We start from the raw sequence: 21,398 nt of genomic DNA on the forward strand, positions 1-21,398 counted from the left end.
AGCTGTGCTCCAAAAGAAAAGACTCAAGTATTTGTAACTATCATCAGCAAATAAGGGCTAGGAGGTTGACAGCAGCCTCCTCAGGCTCCCATCACAGGAACCAGTCTTAGCTGGAGATTGAAAAATCAGCAAAACAACAGGAATTGCCATCATGGCTATTTGTCTCAGCACAGCTGGCAAACTAGCATCTGCCTGACAACACAGAATATTACCCTAGTTAACTTCTGTCTGTGTTATCAGAACTATTTCAATCTGACAAACTACAAATACAATGTACTGCAACCTTTTTAATCAAGACACAACATTGTAGGTGGAGGCTGAACACGTGACATTGTTTGCTGTTTAGCAGCTGATTCAGGTACTCTCCCGATGCTGCTGTGCTGCTTTTGTTACCCTGCACACATTATATTAACAGTATGTAATAATTATTACTGTTAAATACATATGTGTGATGAACAGGTGGTAAGACAAAGACCATTGACGTCATTGTAGTACAGGTGCTCCAGTTACCACCCACTTTCCAGGTGAAAGCTAATAGGCCACTGTAAATTGCCCCTTGTGTGCAGGTGAGTGATAGAATCCGGAAGGAGCAGGGTGGAATTGTTGGGAATGTGGGGAAAATAAAATGTGATAATGTAATTAATTTATTCATTGCATACCCATTTTAATTAGCAAAAATGGATGCACAATGGCCAGACTTGGTGAGCTGAAGGGGCTCTTTCCATGTTTATGACTGAATTCCTCCAACATTTCAGAGCTGGAGTTCTGGATTCAAATTCGTCTCCACTAACTCCAGAGACATTAGCAGAAGGAAAAAGATAATGTATATATGCTATGCTACAACAGATGCTTTTTTTTCAAGATGCTTTTTAAAAAAAATTCTGATGCTACAGTAGCGTTACAAACTTTTTGGCCCCCAAGTTCTCTGAAGAGAACAGCAGTGAATACAGGGCTCTGGCCTTCATCGTTCCTCCAATACATTAGTGGGTCATTTGCACATTGCTGTTATGAGGAAATGTTGTGTGCAAGTTGATTGCTGTAGGTATATATCAGCGATACTTTACTGAAAAAAAACACATTTCATTAGAAAGAAAAGTTCTTAAACCCAGTTCTATCTTCAGGAAACTAAACATTCCTTTACAGACAACGTACTCCCAGAGAACTCCTCACGCCCCATATATGATTGACGTATGACGTTTTCGTGCGTGTGACGCAACACAGCGTAGCTGTGACAATTGGCGGCGTCCGATGCGGCGGGGCGGCCTCAGCGAGGGCGGCATGTCGAGTGATTTCTATCTTCGTTATTATGTGGGGCACAAGGGAAAATTCGGCCACGAGTTTTTGGAGTTTGAGTTCAGGCCGGATGGTAAGTCGTGCCTAGAGGTGGCGTACGGTGGGGTGAAGTGGGAGCCGGTGTGAGTGACAGGCCTGGCCTGGCCTGGCCTGCCCCGCCGTGCAGCCGCCTGGTCAGGCAGACCGCTTCTGAGCTTCTCACACAAAATACTGGAGGAATTCAGCAGACCTGGAAAGGAGTAAACAGTCGGCGTCCCAGCGTGGGTCAGGTCACCCTCCAGAGCGGCGTTGGTCCATCTCCCTCCGCTCTCCTGAGGGTTTCCACCGAGGCAGGCGTACAGCACGAGAACAGATCCTTAGGCCCAGTTGATCCATACTAGTGTTTTACCTTCCTACTTGGATAAGCAAGTGCAGGGGTGGTAAAGTTTGCAGAGGACATGGAGATTGGTGGTGTAGTTTACAACGGGATATTGATAGGACGCAGAGCTGTGCTGAGAGGTGGCAGATGGATTTCAATGCAGGAAAGTGTCAAGTGATACACTTTAGAAGGTCGAACTTGAAGGAGTACAGGGTTAATGGCAGGATTCTTAATAGTGTGGATGAATGGAGGGTTCTTGGCTTCCACGTCCATAGACCTCTCAAAAGCTGGCATGCAAGTTGATGGTGTGATTAGTTGGAAGACTGAGTTCAAGGTAATGTTGCATCTCTTTAAAACTCTGGTTAGACAGGTGGTGGTAGAGTCAGATACATTAGGGATATTGGGATATTTAAGTAACTTGGTTCAAAGTAAATTTATTATCAAAGTACGTATATGTCACCATATACTACCCCGGGATTCATTTTCTTGCAGACGTTCACAGTAGAACAAAGCTAGCCATCCATTTCTCCTTTATCCATGTGCCTATGTGGGAGGGAAGTGTTAGAATGATCCTGGAGTAGGTTAAAAGGTCGGCACAACATTTTGGGCCAAAGGGACTGCACTGGGTAATTTTGTTCAATGTTCCCATACTTGCTTCAATTTCAATTCCACTCCTTTTTTCCACTTTATTGCTTCCACCCCCCCCCCCCCAGAACCCCAAACTCCACAGCCTGGGGAAATGAACTCCCTACATATAGAATGTTATGCCCTTTCAGACTTTTGTATGAACTTCCAGTGTAGGGGTGTCCAACCTGGAATCCACAGACTCCTTGCTTAATGGTTCTGGTCCATGGTATAAAAAAGGTTGAGGACCCCTGTTGTAGAGTGTGCAGTTCTAGACTCCTCATCTGGTAAACCAGTCTAGTGAATCTCTGTTGTATGTTTTCAATGACAAGTGCATCCTTGGATAAGGAGTTGTACACAGTAGTCCTGTCAAGGTCCTCTACAGTTACAATAGGACTTCCTTGGTTCTATTTTCAAGTCCTCTCATAATAAAGGATAACATATTTGTCCTCATTACTTCCTGGCCGTGCATTTTGGTTTTCATTGATAAGTGTACAGTCAGATCTGGGTCCCATTGAACATAAACAATGGCCAATCTCTCTTTAGTGGTCATCTTAAAGTCCAGGATGTGGGCTATTAGGTCTTGGAAGTTTCTTGCCCTTCAGACCGTTTATTTTCTTCCCTATAGACAAACTCAATATTTGTCTTTTTTAAGCCTCTAGGATATTACAATTACCTCGCCAACCTTTGAAGCTTTAACTCTGCTTTTATATTTCATCCTCAACTTGGATCTTACTTTCTCTTATCAATGTGTTGGCAATGCCTTAGTTTTCCTGCACTGCTGCAAAAGGAAGGTAGAAAATCTTGAAGTTGTTTAGAATGTGCAACTTTTCAAGATGCAACAATATTACTAGGCTGAAAACTTGAATTATTTTGCAAAGTCTTCAGGGAAGGTCAGCTAGAAAAGCTCCTGTTTCTTTTCCATCTAAACTTTTTTTTGGAGGGGGTGTTTGTTATGTAAATGGTACGGAAGCTGCAAGGCCTACAGAGGACAGTAAAAACTGGCGAGAGGATAATAAAGGTCTTCTCCTCAAACCCCCCCCCCCCATTTGTGACATTTATTGGGAGGATTGCCCAAAGTATTGTTGAGGACCCATACCACAATCTCTTTGACCTACTACTGTCAGGAAGGCGGTACAGCTGACCTCTACCACATCTGCCAGACTGGGTAACAGCTTCTTCCCTCAGGCTGTGAGACTAATGAATACCCTGCATAACCTGCCACCACTAGGACAGTGAGCTGTTTACCATACTGTTTACTAGTGCTACGCTGTACTACATGCATTTTGAATTATATTTTATTAATTTACTTTTAGTATAATATTTTGTTTCATAATGAGAGACATAGTGTGGATAGCCGGAGGCTTTTTCTCAGGGATGAAATGGCTAACACGAGGGGGCATTGTTTTAATGCAGCAGTCCCCAACCACCGGGCCGCGGACTGGTACCAGGCCGTAAAGCATGTGCTACTGGGCCGTGAGGAAACGATATGATTTGGTGATATGACTCAGCTGCACCTTTCCTCATTCCCTGTCATGCACTATTGAATTTGAACGCATGTGAGGTCATTACGCACACGTCATCCATGTCAGCGCGGGAAGGAGATCAACTCCTCGAGCTTGCAAATGACGCCCGGCTGAGAAGTATGTTTGACATAACATCTCTGCCGGCATTCTGGATCAAAGTCAAGGCTAAATATCCTGAGATAGCCACGAAAGCACTGAAAATGTAGCTTTCATTTCCAACATTTTTCTGCAAAACGGAGTTTTCTGCATTGAATGCAACGAAAACTAAATTGCGGAATAGACTGGACATAAGGACCCCCCTTCGAGAATCGCTGTCTCCCATCACCCCTCGATAGGACCGTCTTGTTGCAGGGAAACAAGCCCAGGGCTCCCACTGATTCAGCGATATTGGTGTGTTGTAATGACTTTATATGTTCATACGGAGAAAATATGTGCTGTGTGTTTAATATCCAAACGTTACTTAAAATGTTATGATGCTATTGACTTACTTATATAACCATATAATAATTACAGCACGGAAACAGGCCATCTCTGTCCTTCTAGTCCGTGCCGAACGCTACTCTCACCTAGTTCCACCGACCTACACTCAGCCCATAACCCCCCATTCCTTTCCTGTCCATATACCTATCCAATTTTTCTTTAAATGATAATATCGAACTTGCTTCTGCCACTTCTACTGGAAGTTCGTTCAACACTTACTTGAAGCTCCCCTGATAATTGACTTATCACTATATTCATGCGTGGAAAATATGTGCTGTGTTTAATATTAAATTCGTTAGAAAAACCCTTTTAGAAACGAAATTGAGTGTATTAGCCACTTATCACCTATATTCCGGTCGTGATTAACACCCCCCACCCCGCCCAAACAAAATCACCGAAAACGATTTGTAGAAGAAGGGAGAGAGGGAGAAAAAAAATTGGTAGGGGTGCGTACTGGTGCCCGCACAAGGCTTCATGGTCATTGTAGTCTTTCTTGGGGTAAACTCAACGTATTTGACTGCTACTCTTGTCCGTTGGCAACCCTACCCACCCCCCCCCCTGCCCCAGTCGGCCGGTCCGCAAGAATATTGTCAATATTAAACTGGTCCGCAGTACGAAAACGGTTGAGGGCCCCTGTTTTAAGGTGCTGAGAAATAGGTACGGGGGATGTCAGGGATAAGTTTTTCCAGACAGAGAGGTGGGTGTGTGGAATGCATCGCCGGTGATGGTCGTAGAGGCGGATACAATACGGTCTTTTAAGGGATTCTTAGATGGGTACATGGATCTTAGAAAAACAGAGGGCTCTGCAGTAGGGTAATTCTAGGCAGTTTCTCGAGTAGGCTACATTGTGGGCCGAAGGGCCTATAATGTGCTATAGATTTCTATATGTGCTGTGTGTGATGCATGTTTTGTGGGTGCACCATGGTCCAGAGGAGCATTGTTTTGTTTGGATACAGTATATGTACAGTCAGATGGCAAACTTGAACTTGAATGTGGATCAGTGGTCAGAATGTTGCTTTTTGTTCCAAGCTGAGGAAGATTTCTAAAGTATATCAGTGGTGTAAGACATTGGATACTTGTGGCTCCTCAGATCCACTGCCTTGTAGCTGTGCTTATACTTGTGTCAAAATCTGCGATCGAATTCATCTTTCCTTGCTCTCACAATTTTTCAAGATTCAAAGATTCAAAAAAACTTTATTGTCATTCTAACCGTACATTAGCTCTGCAGGGCAGAATGAGACAGCGTTTCCCAGGAGCAGTGCAATCATAACATACAAACGAAACACTAAATAATAAACATAACAATAAATAGTAAAACACAAAATTACAAAAATTATCAGTTCTGAATTCAGCTTTTACCTTCCTTTTAAAGAAATGACCATTGAAGTGAAGAAGATGGGTGGTCATTGTCTGGGTTATTTCAGTGGTGTAAAGGGGTTTTCTCTGATAACTTTTTGAAAGACTTGTTTGGAATTGAAGCTTTGGTGAATACCGACTGAAAATGGGCATAGGTCCTAAAGCCCATCACCCTTACTGGGGCATAGGCTGCTGACAGCAACTCGCCAGAGCCCTCTGTCCTGGGACAGTCTTTCATATTATCCTAGGTCTGAGCCATCTTCTTGATAAAATACTTACTCTCCCAGGGATGAGGCTTCTGTTGGTGTTTCTGTAGCGCTGTGTTTTTTACAGGATGGGGTTGCTAGCCCCATGCCAACCTTCCTCCTTTTGCAGCTGGGCATGGGACCATTCATGGCAGAGAGTGACAATCAGTAAATTTGCTGTTAAACATTTTTGTAATTTAATGCGAACTTGTGAATTGGTGGCATCCGTTAGTCTTGCGAGACCACGGATCTGCGCCTGGAAAGTCTTGCTTCAGTCTGTGTTGTGAGGCAATGCTGGAGTGTCCTCTCCAGGGCGCAGGCCTGGGCAAGGTTGTATGGAAGACTGGCAGTTGCCCATGCAGCAAGTCTCCCCTCTCCATGACACCGATGTTGTCCAAGGGAAGGGCAAGGGCTGATGCAGCTTGGCACCAGTGTCGTCGCAGGAGTTGCCAGAGCGAGGTTGAAAGCTACGTCGGACTGCCTTAGGGACTCCAGCTCCGGATTTGTCCTCAGGTTTACTCCTGAAGCCTTTCCCATGAGTGGGTATGGCTGCAAGGCAGCGGTGGTTTGAAATCAGAGTTTCCCCTCTCTTAGATGGATTACCTTCCGAGGCTGACGAGCTCCATCTACCCAAAGCATTGGTTTTAAGGCGCCAGGACCCGCCTTTGCCCCTTCTCCAGTCAGTAGAAACAGCTCTGCCGGGTTTAGAGGCTAAGCCACACGAGAAGGCCAGGAGTAGGACTTGGTTGTCAGAGGCTATTTGAGGCGCATGCCGTGAGGAGCACTTTTAGGTAGTGTGAGCTTGTCCCCACTACCACTCCTTGGCTTGACAACCTTGGAACCAAACTTGTGAATAGATATTCTGTTTTTAAAATATGCAGCAAGGAGGAGTGTTGCCCTTCAGGCATAGAGCTGAAACTGATGGGAGGGAGATTGATGCTGGGGAGAAGGATCGACATTTCAGGGCTTTATTGCAACTGCAGTTAACTGCATCAACTATTTTCATTTTTTTCAAGTGATAGCTACAGTGTTTAGGTTAATACATTTTAAATTCAATATATTACAGACACAATATTCTTTTTTCTTTATCAGGATGGGGATGAAGCCCAAATATGAAGGTCGGGCGGGGGAGGAAGTAGTACAAGTTGGTAGGTGATAGGTGAAGCCAGGTGAGGGGAAGGAGGGTGGGAGGAAGAGCGGTATAAGAAAGAAGCTGGGATGTGGCAGGTGGAACAGGTGAAGGGCCGAACAAGATGGAATCTGATAGGATATGGGAGAAATTTAAATATAAGAGAACAGACAACAAAGAAGATTCTGCAGCAGCTATAAGTACAGAGTAACACACCCAAAATGCTGGACCAGTGGACAGTGGGAGAAAGAGAAGGGGGAGGGATATGTGAGGGAGGTGATAGGCGAGGAGCAGAGAAGGGCTGAGAGGGGAGCCAGAATGTGGAGTGGCAAAACAGAGATGGGGGAAGAAATTACCGGAAGTTGGAGGCCACTGTCTGGTTGGCGGAGCAACACCTCAATGTTTGTATGGGTAGCCTTCAACTTGATGGGATGAACATTGCTTTCTATAACTTCTGGTAATTGGTATCAACTGCCAGCTTCTCATTTCATCCGTCCTCCCCACCCACCTACTTTCCCCTCAGCTGGCTTCAACTATCATCTGCCAGCTTGTACTCCTTCCGCTCCCCCACTACCTTTTCAGGAGTCTGAAACATTGACACTGTATTCATTTCCATAGGTGTTGCCTGACATGCTGAGCTCCCCCAGCGTTTTGTGTGTGTTACCCTGGATTTCCAGTATCTGCAGCATCTTGTGTGTTGTCTGTTCTTTATGTTTAAACTTACAATGTTGGTAACTTAGGAATGCACTTCAATATAGAGGATGTGCGTTAATAGTAATCAGAGAAATGTAAATGATTTAAGATGTGAATTATAGTTTTATTGACCTCTGGGGAATAATAAAATATGTATGTTTTCTGACAGGTAAACTCAGATATGCAAACAACAGCAATTACAAAAATGATGTTATGATTAGAAAAGAAGTAAGTATATTTAAAACTTGTCTTTTGAGTTGGAGAAAATCCATAATTTGTGGCAGTTAAATTCTGAACTAGTTACTTAGATAGTAAAATTGTAATTTTTTTCTGAGATTTAACTTAAATTTGATGAAAAGTAATTTTGAATGTTTTAGAATTTATTTTCTTGTGATAGGCATTTTAATACATATATTACTGTGTTCTGATAATTCTGATAGCTGTTCATATAATTCTTATTTTGATAGGCATATGTCCATAAAAGTGTAATGGAAGAGCTGAAGCGAATCATAGAAGATAGTGAAATCACAAAAGAAGATGATGCTTTGTGGCCTCCACCTGATCGAGTAGGGCGACAGGTCAGTCCCTTTTTTATGCTATCAAAAAAATCTGCTTGACAACTGTTATGAAAATATGATGCTTTTCTGTTTGCATAAGCTCAATAAACTGATCAAATCTAGTATGTAAATTGGACCTGGGATTTTTTATGTAGATTCAATATTCCTGGATTTCAGTACTTTAAAAGGGATAGAGAGTGGGGGAAGGGGAGGAGGGGTGGCATTACTGGTCAGGGATACTGTTACAGCTACAGAAAGGGTGGGTAATGTAGCAGGATCCTCTTTTGAGTCAGTATGGGTGGAAGTCAGGAAAAGGAAGGGAGCAGTTACTCTATTGGGAGTATTCTATAGGCCCCCTGGTAGCAGCAGAGATACCAGGGAGCAGATTGGGAGGCAGATTTTGGAAAGGTGCAAAAATAACAGGGTTGTTATCATGGATGACTTTAACTTCCCTAATATTGGCCAGTGCTCTCATGTTTGCTGTTGTGTGCTGGGGCAGCAGGCTGAGGGTGGCAGACACCAACAGAATCAACAAATTCATTTTTAAGGCCCGTGATGTTGTGGGGATGAAAATGGACTCTCTCACGGTGGTGTCTGAAAAGAGGATGCTGTCTAAGTTGCATGCCATCTTGGTCAATGTTTCTCATCCACTACATAATGTACTTGGTGGGCACAGGAGTACATTCAGCCAGAGACTCATTCCACCGAGATGCAGCACTGAGCGTCATAGGAAGTCATTCCTGCCTGTGGCCATCAAACTTTACAACTCCTCCCTTGGAGGGTCAGACACCCTGAGCCAATAGGCTGGTCCTGGACTTATTTCCTGGCATAATTTACATATTACTATTTAACTATTTATGGTTCTATTACTATTTATTATTTATGGAGCAACTGTAACGAAAACCAATTTCCCCCGGGATTAATAAAGTATGACTATGACTATTGATTGGCACCTGATTAGTTCCAATGGTTTAGACGGGGTAGAGTTTGTTAAGTGTGTCCGGACGGATTCCTATCACAGTATGTTGACAGGCTGACTAGGGGGAATGCCATAAAAGATCTAGTATTAGGTAATGAACCGGGTCAGGTCACAGATGTCTCAGTAGGTGAGCATCTGGGGGACAGTGACCACCGCTCCTTGGCCTTTAGCATTATTATGGAAAAGGAGAGAGGACTGGAAAATTTTTAATTGGGGTAGGGCAAATTATGAGGCTATAAGGCTCGAACTTGCCGGTGTGAATTGGGATGATGTTTTTGCAGGGAAATGTACTATGGACATGTGGTCAATGTTTAGAGATCTCTTGCAGGATGTTAGGGATAAATTTGTCCCGGTGAGGAAGATAAAGAATGGTAGGGTAAAGGAACCATGGGTGACAACTGACAAGTGAGGTGGAAAATCTAGTCAGGTGGAAGAAGGCAGCATACATGAGGTTTAGGAAGCAAGGATCAGATGGGTCTATTGAGGAATATAGGGTAGCAAGAAAGGAACTTAAGGGGCTGAGGAGAGCAAGAAGGGGGCATGAGAAGGCCTTAGCGAGTAGGGTAAAGGAAAACACCAAGGCATTCTTCAATTATGTGAAGAACAAAAGGATGACAGGAGTGAAGGTGGGATCGATTAGAGATAAAGGTGGGAAGATGTGCCTGGAGGCTGTGGAAGTGAGCGAGGTCCTCAACGAATACTTCTCTTCGGTATTCAGCAATGAGAAGGAACTTGACGGCGGTGAGGACAATATGAGTATGGTTGATGTTCTGGAGCATGTTGATATTAAGAAAGAGGAGGTGTTGGAGTTGTTAAAATACATTAGGACAGATAAGTCCCCGGGGCCTGACGGAATATTCCCCAGGCTGCTCCACAAGGTGAGGGAAGAGATTGCTGAGCCTCTGGCTAGGATCTTTATGTCCTCGTTGTCCACGGGAATGGCACCGGAGGATTGGAGGGAGGCGAATGTTGTCCCGTTGTTCAAAAAAGGTAGTAGGGATAGTTGAGGTAATTATAGACCAGTGAGCCTTACGTCTGTGGTGGGAAAGCTGTTGGAAAAGATTCTTAGAGATAGGATCTGTGGGCATTTAGAGAATCATGGTCTGATCAGGGACAGTCAGCATGGCTTTGTGAAGGACAGATCCTGTCTAACAAGCCTGATAGAGTTCTTTGAGGAGGTGACCAGGCATATAGATGAGTGTAGTGCAGTGTACGTGATCTACATGGATTTTAGTCAGGCATTTGACAAGGTTCCACACGGTAGGCTTATTCAGAAAGTCAGATAGCATGGGATCCAGGGAAGTTTGGCCAGGTGGATTCAGAATTGGCTTGCCTGCAGAAGGCAGAGGGTCGTGGTGGAGGGAGTACATTCAGATTGGAGGGTTGTGAGTAGTGGTGTCCCACAAGGATCGGTTCTAGGACCTCTACTTTTTATTATTTTTATTAACTACCTGGATATGGGGGTAGAAGGGTGGGTTGGCAAGTTTGCAGATGACACAAAGGTTGGTGGTGGTGTAGATAGTGTAGAGGATTGTTGAAGATTGCAGAGAGACATTGATAGGATGCGGAAGTAGGCTGGGAAGTGGCAGATGGAGTTCAACCCGGAGAAGTGTGAGGTGGTACACTTTGGAAGGACAAACTCCATGACAGAGTATAAAGTAAATGGCAGGATACATGGTAGTGTGGAGGAGCAGAGGGATCTGGGGGTACATGTGCACAGATCCCTGAAAGTTGCCTCACAGGTGGATAGAGTAGTTAAGAAAGCTTATGGGGTGTTAGGTTTCATCATTCGAGGGATAGAATTTAAGAGTCGTGAGGAGGAATTTTAGGTGGGGGGTTATATGGGAGAAGGGTTTGAGGGTCGGCACAACATTGTGGGCTGAAGGGCCTGTACTGTGCTGTACTATTCTATGTTCTATTCCTTCCCTAAAAACTAACCAAATATGAAAAAATAATTGATGACTGCATTGCTGTAAATGCACCGCTAGTCAATTTATCAGACACGAGCTATGTTAAATAAAAACAGCATGCCAGGCAGCATCTGCTTTGTGTTACTATTCCATATCAATGTCAGTTCATCAGAAGCTGCCTGCATACTAAATATTCTCAATATTTTCTGTGTTTAGTTCCAGAATCTGGAATTTTTTTAGCTTTTGCATGATACGCTTTAATGCAGCTTTGTCGAACAGCATTCTATTATTGATTTTTTTTTAATGAGTAAAACCATTAAACTACATCAACTTCCATAGAGCACTTTGGAATGCACTGAAATCATGAAAAGTCCTTTATGCACAGAAATCTTCTCAGAGCAATGATGATTTGTGCATTTAGCACTAAACATTGGCCCACTCTTCAATGATCCATGTACTATCAGACTCGAGGACTGCTTTTATCCTGCAATTACTTGATTTGTGAACAGAATATGCCAAAGATGAATTTGTGGTTTCCCAATTTATCTCTTTGTGGCCCTTTCACTTTGTTTGTTTACCTGCACTGCATTTTATCTGTAGTTGCTACATTCTGTATTCGGCATTGTTTTCTTTTTATTAAGTATGGTTGGCATGCGGACAAAATTTTTTCGATACGTGTGACAATAATGAATCAGTGTTTTCTCCTTCCAATTTCACTTATTTATTTTTGCTTCTACTGACACCATCTCAATGGCTTTAAAGTTGGCCTTTAGACATGCATCAGTTGCATGCAACCTCATCCGTCCTTCACTTATGCTGGTTTTCTGCTTTATGTAGATGTTGTCCTTTGACTGACAGATAGTCAACAATTTCCAAATCAGTATAAGTAAAACTGAAACAATTATGTTTTGGGCTCCACCAAAAATGCACTGTTGATATTTTATAATACAACTCCATAAATTTATACAATTAATATCTATATCTAAGAGGCAACATTTTAAATATGATATCAAGCATACTTCTAATTATCTCAATTTTGATTGTTATAGTGGGTCCCACCATAAATAATACAAAGATGTAGAGGCCCTCTGTTGTTTAGGGTCAGCCATGGATGTTGTGTCCCAGTGTCTACATGATATGCAAGCCAGGGCAGTACCATATGAAGAACAAGCTGTTGCCCATGTAGGATGCTCCCCCTTTCCACGCAGCTGATGAATCCAAAGGAACACAGAGACCAAATTCAGTTACGCATCAGCGGCATTGCAGGAGTTGCCAGTCAGTGTTGAACTAACGTAGGACTATCTTAAGGAATACAGCCCCAGATTTTTCCTCAGGATTTACTCTGAAACCTTCCTCATGAGTGGGTATAGTCACAAGGCAACGGAGGTTTGAGGTAAGAAATTTCCTTCTAGATGAACTGCTAACCTCAGTTGATGAACCCCATCTGCCTAAAGCGACTGGTTTGAAGGTGCCAGTAACCTGCTTTTGGCCCTTCTCTGGTCAGTAGTAACGGTTCCACCATGCTGAGTAGCTGAGCCACACGTGAGAGTCTGAAGCTGGACTTGGTAGTCAGAGGTTATTTGAGTCACACACCATTGGAAGCATTTCACCCTCCACTTCGAATATACCCAATTGCTTGACCCCTACAGCCAGTGGCAATGAATTCCAGAGATTCACTACCCTCTGGCTGGTAGAGGTAGTGGGAGATTATCCCCATTACCTCCCCCAGCTATGACGACCTTAAGGATCCTACATACAGTACAGGCGTACAAGGTATTTAAAAGCACATGATCAATGGTTTCCTAGAGGTACAGGTATAGCATAATTTGCAATTAAGGTATGTGTTCAACAGTCTTTGTTCATTATTAACATCAGTTATTGAGTGTCAACCAACATACATCAAAGTTGCTGGTGAACGCAGCAGGCCAGGCAGCATCTATAGGAAGAGGCGCAGTCGACGTTTCAGGCCGAGACCCTTCGTCAGGACTAACTGAAGGAAGAGTGAGTAAGGGATTTGAAAGCTGGAGGGGGAGGGGGAGATGCAAAATGATAGGAGAAGACAGGAGGGGGAGGGATAGAGCCGAGAGCTGGACAGGTGATAGGCAAAAGGGGATACGAGAGGATCATGGGACAGGAGGTCCGGGAAGAAAGACGGGGGGGGGTGACCCAGAGGATGGGCAAGAGGTATATTCAGAGGGACAGAGGGAGAAAAAGAGTGAGAGAAAGAATGTGTGCATAAAAATGAGTAACAGCTGGGGTACGAGGGGGAGGTGGGGCCTAGCGGAAGTTAGAGAAGTCAATGTTCATGCCATCAGGTTGGAGGCTACCCATACAGAATATAAGGTGTTGTTCCTCCAACCTGAGTGTGGCTTCATCTTGACAGTAGAGGAGGCCGTGGATAGACATGTCAGAATGGGAATGGGATGTGGAATTAAAATGTGTGGCCACTGGGAGATCCTGCTTTCTCTGGCGGACAGAGCGTAGGTGTTCAGCAAAGCGGTCTCCCAGTCTGCGTCGGGTCTCGCCAATATATAAAAGGCCACATCGGGAGCACCGGGCGCAGTATATCACCCCAGTCGACTCACAGGTGAAGTGATGCCTCACCTGGAAGGACTGTTTGGGGCCCTGAATGGTGGTAAGGGAGGAAGTGTAAGGGCATGTGTAGCACTTGTTCCGCTTACACGGATAAGTGCCAGGAGGGAGATCAGTGGGGAGGGATGGGGGGGACGAATGGACAAGGGAGTTGTGAAGGGAGTGATCCCTGCGGAATGCAGAGAGAGGGGGGGAGGGAAAGATGTGCTTAGTGGTGGGATCCCGTTGGAGGTGGCGGAAGTTACGGAGAATAATATGTTGGACCCGGAGGCTGGTGGGGTGGTAGGTGAGGACCAGGGGAACCCTATTCCTAGTGGGGTGGTGGGAGGATGGAGTGAGAGCAGATGTACGTGAAATGGGGGAGATGCGTTTAAGAGCAGAGTTGATAGTGGAGGAAGGGAAGCCCCTTTCTTTAAAAAATGAAGACATCTCCCTCGTCCTAGAATGAAAAGCCTCATCCTGAGAGCAGATGCGGCGGAGACGGAGGAATTGCGAGAAGGGGATGGCGTTTTTGCAAGAGACAGGGTGAGAAGAGGAATAGTCCAGATAGCTGTGAGAGTCAGTAGGCTTATAGTAGACATCAGTGGATAAGCTGTCTCCAGAGACAGAGACAGAAAGATCTAGAAAGGGGAGGGAGGTGTCGGAAATGGACCAGGTAAACTTGAGGGCAGGGTGAAAGTTGGAGGCAAAGTTAATAAAGTCAACGAGTTCTGCATGCGTGCAGGAAGCAGCGCCAATGCAGTCGTCGATGTAGCGAAGGAAAAGTGGGGGACAGATACCAGAATAGGCACGGAACATAGATTGTTCCACAAACCCAACAAAAAGGCAGGCATAGCTAGGACCCATACGGGTGCCCATAGCTACACCTTTAGTTTGGAGGAAATGGGAGGAGCAAAAGGAGAAATTATTAAGAGTAAGGACTAATACCGCTAGACGGAGCAGAGTGGTGGTAGAGGGGAACTGGTTAGGTCTGGAATCCAAAAAGAAGCGTAGAGCTTTGAGACCTTCCTGATGGGGGATGGAAGTATATAAGGACTGGACATCCATGGTGAAAATAAAGCGGCGGGGCCAGGGAACTTAAAATCATCGAAAAGTTTAAGAGCGTGAGAAGTGTCACGAACATAGGTCGGAAGGGATTGAACAAGGGGTGATAAAACAGTGTCGAGGTATGCAGAAACGAGTTCGGTGGGGCAGGAGCAAGCTGAGACAATAGGTTGGCCAGGACAGGCAGGTTTGTGGATCTTGGGTAGGAGGTAGAAACGGGAAGTGCGGGGTGTGGGAACTATAAGGTTGGTAGCAGTGGATGGGAGATCCCCTGAGCGGATAAAGTCGTTGATAGTGTGGGAGACAATGGCCTGGTGCTCCTTAGTGGGGTCACGATCGAGGGGTAAATAAGAGGAGGTATCCGCGAGTTGTCGCTGTGCCTCGGCAAGGTAGAGGTCAGTACGCCAGACTACAACAGCACCCCCCTCATCAGCGGGTTTAATAATAAGGTTAGGATTAGTGCGGAGGGAGTGGAGAGCAGAGCGTTCCAAAGGAGTGAGGTTGGAATGGGGACAAGGTGCGGTGAAGTGGAGACGGTTGATGTCCCGTCGGCAGTTGGCAATAAAGAGATCCAGAGCAGGCAGAAGACCAGAGCGGGGTGTCCATGAAGAAGAGGAGGGTTGAAGACGGGAGAAGGGGTCATCGGTGGGGGTGGAAGAGTTATTGAGTGTGATTGCTACATTTAGCCTTGGTGTTCTTCTGTTGGGAGAGAAAGTAACAATTCACCTCCATGCTATGTGTCAGACTCCTTAGTGATAAACTGTAACACCTTCACTGCATTGCAGACCATCTGTGCGCGTGTTTTTCTTTTGCCACTTTAAGGTTTAACTACAACAATGTGCTCACCACAAATGTAAATCTACTCAGAGCACCCATCCTGTTGCTTCACCTCAATTTCAGATTGCTCTTTATACCTGTTTTTGATGGTCTGCATGTGCTTTCTTGTCCTCAAATCATTGAACTAAGATTCATAGTCTGTGGAATTAGTTCCCCAAACTTCTGCATTTCTCTTCATCTCTCCAGTTTCTTGCATGCTTTGTTATGTTACCCAAGTTATTTGGAACTTTTTAAAGATGCACTATCAGTTCAAGTTATTGAAGATAACAAGAAACAATATGAACTGAGGTTAGAGATCTGAGATTCTGGTTTAAATTGAAATTTCCCTAGTAGTGCGAGGCAGTAGGTAAGTGTAAGAGTGGAGATTATATTAAATTGTCACTATAGAGCCACAATGCTTAGCCAGAGGGTAGTGAATCTCTGGAATTCATTGCCACTGGCTGTAGGGGTCAAGTAATGGGGTATATTCAAAGTGGAGAGTTAAGGGCATGTATGGTTATGGGGAAAAGGTAGGACAATGGAATTGAGAGGGAGAATAAATCAGCCTTGGTTGAGTGGCAGAGCCGACTTGGTGGGTCAAATGGCCTAATTCTCTTCCTATGTCTTGTGGTCTAATATTGAGTTAATCTGCTCATGCAGCTTATTATTTTGATTCCATTGTGTACTTTTTCTGATGGTCACAGTACAAGATAAATACTGGAATGATTGAAACCTTATATTGAAATCTAATATTTAAAAACTTTTTTTTATCAGTAAAGGAGTCTGTGAAAGGGACTCCTTGAGAATATAGTGCAAACAGATATCGATTAATTCAATAGTCAGGTAGTTTAGGTAATAATGGCACTGGGATACAGGATTAATGTTGCAACAACTGTCACTTTAATTCTGCAGTTTCAAAAAGCCATTATGTCTGCATCTTTTCTATATTGATTGATTGCATGTGACTATCGTAGTGGCCAATGAAATACATCAACCAACTTTAGCAATTAAAATGATCTTGTGAAATATGCATAAATAATTGTCCATTTTCATATTTTGTTTATAACAGGAACTGGAAATTGTAATAGGAGATGAACATATTTCATTTACAACATCTAAGATTGGCTCTTTAATTGATGTTAACCAATCCAAGTAAGTGTATCTTTGATAAGGTTGGAGAAAATCTATTAAAAATGGTATAGGCAACAATGTATTACTTTATTGAGGAAACAGAAGTTCCTAAACTTTTTGGGTTACAGCCTCCTTGACTCCCAGTGCCCCCTACACCCTTTCTGACTATTGCATAAAAAAAACTGTACAATTTTGATTTATGATGCACTGAAAGAAACTAGGAACTGTAAATTCAAAGCAGTGACAAATAATTTCAAAATATTATTCAAATCTATTTAAAGCTACAAAGAAAAGTAAAAACAAATTTCATCAACAATTTGAGTGTGTATATTATTAGTCCAACTATTCACTACTTCATTACTCTTTCACGTTTCAATGAGATGGATGAGCTAGGTGCAGCGATATCAGCATCTGACCATCAGACTGAATGTCACTCAGATGGAGTCTCAGATCCCCATGTTTAGCAATTTGCAGTCTGTTTCATTGCTTTTAAAGAAGTCGGGCAACTGCACTAAAACTGCTCTTCACTAAATAAGAACATCTTGACCTTTTTCCACAGTGTAGGATAGTGTTCAGAGTCTTTTTTACGCCACCAAGAGTCTTGATATAATTTTTTTGAACCTTGACTTCAGCTCAGTTATTTTGTAGCAAGATGAATTCTTCTTCCAACCTTCCTGTTAATTGTTCATTACAAGTGTTAAGAAATGGATTATTACCTATTCTGAAGTTTGGAAGATCCTGCAATCTCTCTGACTTGTTTTTATGGAGTTCACCCAGGTGGGCACAGTACACTTAAAGATCATCATCTTTCTTTCTCTTCCAACTCAGATCGGCTCAAATATTGGCAAGGATCACAATGGCTAATGTTGCACTTAAATATGGTTAACTTGGACAGAAATGCAGAGATGACTGATTTAACTTTGATAAGATTCACATCATTCCCTTGCAGTTGAAAGTTGATTTAATTATACTCTGCAAATAATTCTGACAAATAAACAACGTCATGCCTAATATTCTTAAGTTGATTACTTAATTAAGTATTTGAGTCTTCAAATAACTTTATCACAGTTTCAAGTGTGCATGAAGTATCTCAGCAGTTTTTGAGAGCCATCTGACTTCTGTGTGCAATAGCAAACCTTCAAACTGTTTATCATTCTCAATACAAAGCTCTCAAAATGGTTAAGAATTGAAAGCATGGGACTTGATTTTATTTACCGCTGTGATAACAGTATTTAATAATTTGTGTGGCTGATTACTTAGATTTTTTTTGCAGCAAGGTGTTCTCTGTGAATTACCTCATAAGTGGTAAATACATTGGGTACAGCTTTTTTTTTCAAGAAAGTAATAACCCCAAGCTGGCTCCTGTCATCAGTGCTTCATCTGTTGTACAAGCAAGAATGTTGGTGTGTGGAATGTCCCCTTTGACATCCCCTTGAAAATAGCAACTCTTCATCTTTAATGAAGTGAGCATATCCAAGAAGCAAAGATTCATTCCTTATTAAATTGACTCTTCCAATTGCAGAGCAAATTCTGTTGTCCTAGGTACGTTGCACAATGTGTCTTCCCATTCTCAGATATTCCATCTATTTGTCTCTTAACTGAGTTGTCACTGACCAGAATCACTTTAATTATTTGGGCTGTTGACTTATGCAAAACCGTACTCAGCACCTCCCTTACTGCTGACAGAATTAGATCTTCTCCAATTGAATGAGGCATTCCAGATTTAGCAATGAGCATTGAAATGTTGTATGAAGCATGCAAGCCATCACAGCCTCTTGCACCGGGGCCTCTGATTGTACCCCACAACCCCTGTCACCCCTGTTCCTTTTCAGAGTCTTTTAGTGACAAAATCATACCTTTAGTATGTAATTACAGCCTTCCCCTCTCTTACTGTCTCTCTCCCTCCTGTCCCTGCACTGGTCCATAATCTCATCAACTTCCCTGGTTATGTTAATACCAACCAATCCTGTTTCTGCTGCCACATGCAACTTTGGCAATGGATTTGCTGCTCTCTAGTGATGCTGCTTACGTCATCACATTGTTGCTGTGGCTCGATTTAACCCAATCTCTCCAAAGGAAATGAATCTCACCTACCCCAATGTTGATTGAAAACATTGAGCTTGTGTTCAAAGTAATTCGTTTCTTAAATTAATCCCCTCCCCTTGCTACTGATTGGCAGCCTCCTGAGAAACTTGGATTGCCCACTTTAGGAACCACTATTCTAAAACAAGTCAGTAACCAAAATGCAAACACGAGGAAGTCTGCAAATGCTGGAATTTAAAGCAACACACATAAAAGTTGCTGGTGAACGCAACAGGCCAGGCAGCATCTCTAGGAAGAGGTACAGTCGACGTTTCGGGCCAAGACCCTTCGTCAGGACTAACTGAAAGAAGAGCTAGTAAGAGATTTGGAAGTGGGAGGGAGAGGGGGAGATCTGAAATGATAGGAGAAGACAGGAGGGGGAGGGATGGAGCCAAGAGCTGGACAGTTGATTGGCAAAAGGGATATGAGAGGATCATGGGACAGGAGGCCCAGGGAGAAGGAAAAGGGGGAGGGGGGAAGCCTAGAGGATGGGCAAGGGGTGTAGTGAGAGGGACAGAGGGAGAAAAAGGAGAGAGAGGAAAAAGAATGTGTGTATATAAATAAATAACGGATGGGGTACAAGGGGGAGGTGGGGCATTAGCGGAAGTTAGAGAAGTCAGTGTTCATGCCATCAGGTTGGAGGCTACCCAGACGGAATATAAGGTGTTGTTCCTCCAACCTGAGTGTGGCTTCATCTTTACAGTAGAGGAGGCCGTGGATAGACATATCAGAATGGGAATGGGACGTGGAATTAAAATGTGTGGCCACTGGGAGATCCTGCTTTCTCTGGCGGGCAGTAACCAAAATGGTAGGGTTGCTTGTTATTGATCGCTCCTCCATCATTCTATAGAAAATTCATTATTAACACCACTTTTTAAAGAAAAAGCTCCTACATCTAAGACATGTTTAGGCTTGTCATGTAAATAGTTGATTAAGTTAAAATAAGCATTTGAAGGATGGGGGCTTTAATGAGATGCAGAGAAAGAAGTCAGTGCCTTCAATCATGCATTCCAGAATAAGTCAGTATTTTTGAGAAAGAAGAGGACGTGATCTGATGGAATAAATAACTGATAATTTAGAAGATATATTTTACCTTTGCACAGAACATTAGGTAGAAATCTGCTAGTTTGTTTTAAGTTATTCTACTGGCAATGCTTTTCTTAAATGGAACAAAATATATGTTTACTTCTAGGGATCCGGAGGGTCTTCGAGTATTCTACTACCTGGTACAGGACTTGAAATGCCTAGTTTTCAGTCTCATCGGGCTACATTTCAAGATCAAGCCCATCTAAGAATTTGATGTCCACACAAGGAAGATGGATTTGGGGATGGATTGAAGTGGGTGGTTGGGGAAATAAGGGATAGTAATAATTGGCTTGGGGTGACTCTTTGTTACAGGAACTAACTTTGTCTAATGTGGATTGTGGATTTGGTAATTTTTTTTAATGTGAATATAAATAATTCCATCTTTATAAACTATTACTTTTTATATTAAAATAAATGTCATTTACATTTGTTTGCTGCTGGAAGTTCGCTTTTAAAGAATTAAAGAAGTCACTAAACGGTATTGCTATTTCATAATGTATCTCTAAAGGTTCAATGACACCTCAGCAGGCAAGCCAACATATTTTTGTCCAGACCTTTAAATAATTTTATTAATCAAGAAAGCATTTGTTAGCAAATACTAACAAAGATAGCATTTGTTTTGTTAATCCAAAACAAAAAAGCTGTTTTGGAGTATATAACAGCTTTTATGAAACATGCCACCCGAGTCTTTATACAGTTTTGTGGTTAGAGGATAGTATGAAGCCAAGATTAGAGGTTGGGTATCATTTTAACTGCAGACAATTGTATGTTTTTTTATATTTTTAAAAAATACTCCTGATTGAAAGGATTGGGTCCACTTCCTGCAATTTCCATTACTGAAGATGCTTTGCCTTACCAGCAACACCGGATCAACATCAGGAATGTCTGTCAGCAGAAAGAATATGATTGCTCTGGCTGGATGTTTGTCAATATGATAGGAATAATTAAAATCTTGAAGAATACTTATTTTGATTAGTTTCTTTTCTATTTATCTCCACAATACCTTATACTTCTAAGAATTTTTTTCCCTCCATAGTATTTTTAGTGCCCAATGTTTACTCGAGGAATTGCTGTGCTTTGTTAAATTATTTTCATGGTTCATTTTCCCATTTGTTTTAAAAATTTTACTCTGGAAGTTTGTGCACATTTTTGGATAATGTGCAAGAGAAGGTAGCTATATTAAAAGTTTATTTGGATGTATGATTACACCAGACCATTTTCTTGAGGTCTGAAAACTACCCAGTGTTATAGCTATGAGGTGTAGTGGAAAGTCGGATTTTTTTTTAGAAGCTTCAGGTATGCCAAGGTGATTTCAGTCCTGTATTAGTTGAGGCATAACAAATGTGATGTAAACTTTGACGACACCATTGAATACTTGGGCTCAGACCTTGGTTCTTGTGTGTCACTTAGTCCATTTGAAATGAATCTCATAGAGAACGTATAGGAATAAAGGACCCAAGAAATATCACCCTATTATAAACCGAGTGCTATGTAGGT

The 21,398-nt window shown here is 42.8% G+C and overlaps 1 protein-coding gene across 2 annotated transcripts; it reads left to right on the forward strand.

The window, feature by feature from the left end:
* Positions 1 to 1,223: 1,223 nt before the first annotated feature.
* On the forward strand, positions 1,224 to 20,863 carry magoh (mago homolog, exon junction complex subunit). 2 transcript variants are annotated; one of them, XM_063064232.1, is made up of 6 exons: positions 1,224 to 1,366; positions 7,874 to 7,932; positions 8,172 to 8,282; positions 13,026 to 13,151; positions 16,672 to 16,754; positions 20,008 to 20,863. In XM_063064232.1, the coding sequence occupies exons 1-6, from the start codon at positions 1,249 to 1,251 to the stop codon at positions 20,105 to 20,107; spliced, it is 597 nt and encodes a 198-aa protein (XP_062920302.1). In that variant the 5' UTR covers positions 1,224 to 1,248; the 3' UTR covers positions 20,108 to 20,863. The 2 variants fall into 2 exon arrangements, with proteins under 2 accessions (XP_062920302.1, XP_062920303.1); XM_063064233.1 differs by lacking the exon at positions 13,026 to 13,151.
* The last annotated feature ends 535 nt before the right edge of the window (positions 20,864 to 21,398 follow it).

The sequence above is a fragment of the Mobula hypostoma genome, chromosome 12 (assembly GCF_963921235.1).
Source record: "Mobula hypostoma chromosome 12, sMobHyp1.1, whole genome shotgun sequence".
In the NCBI taxonomy this organism is placed as follows: Eukaryota; Metazoa; Chordata; class Chondrichthyes; order Myliobatiformes; family Myliobatidae; genus Mobula; species Mobula hypostoma.

Bases quoted from the DNA above. Each gene is read 5' to 3' on its own strand.
- magoh (XM_063064232.1), top strand. From the start codon at position 1,249: ATGCGGCGGGGCGGCCTCAGCGAGGGCGGCATGTCGAGTGATTTCTAT. The intron at 8,283-13,025 runs GTCAGTCCCTTT...TATTAACATCAG, and splicing joins CTGATCGAGTAGGGCGACAG to TTATTGAGTGTCAACCAACA. The intron at 13,152-16,671 runs GTGAGTAAGGGA...TGTTTATAACAG, and splicing joins CAGGACTAACTGAAGGAAGA to GAACTGGAAATTGTAATAGG.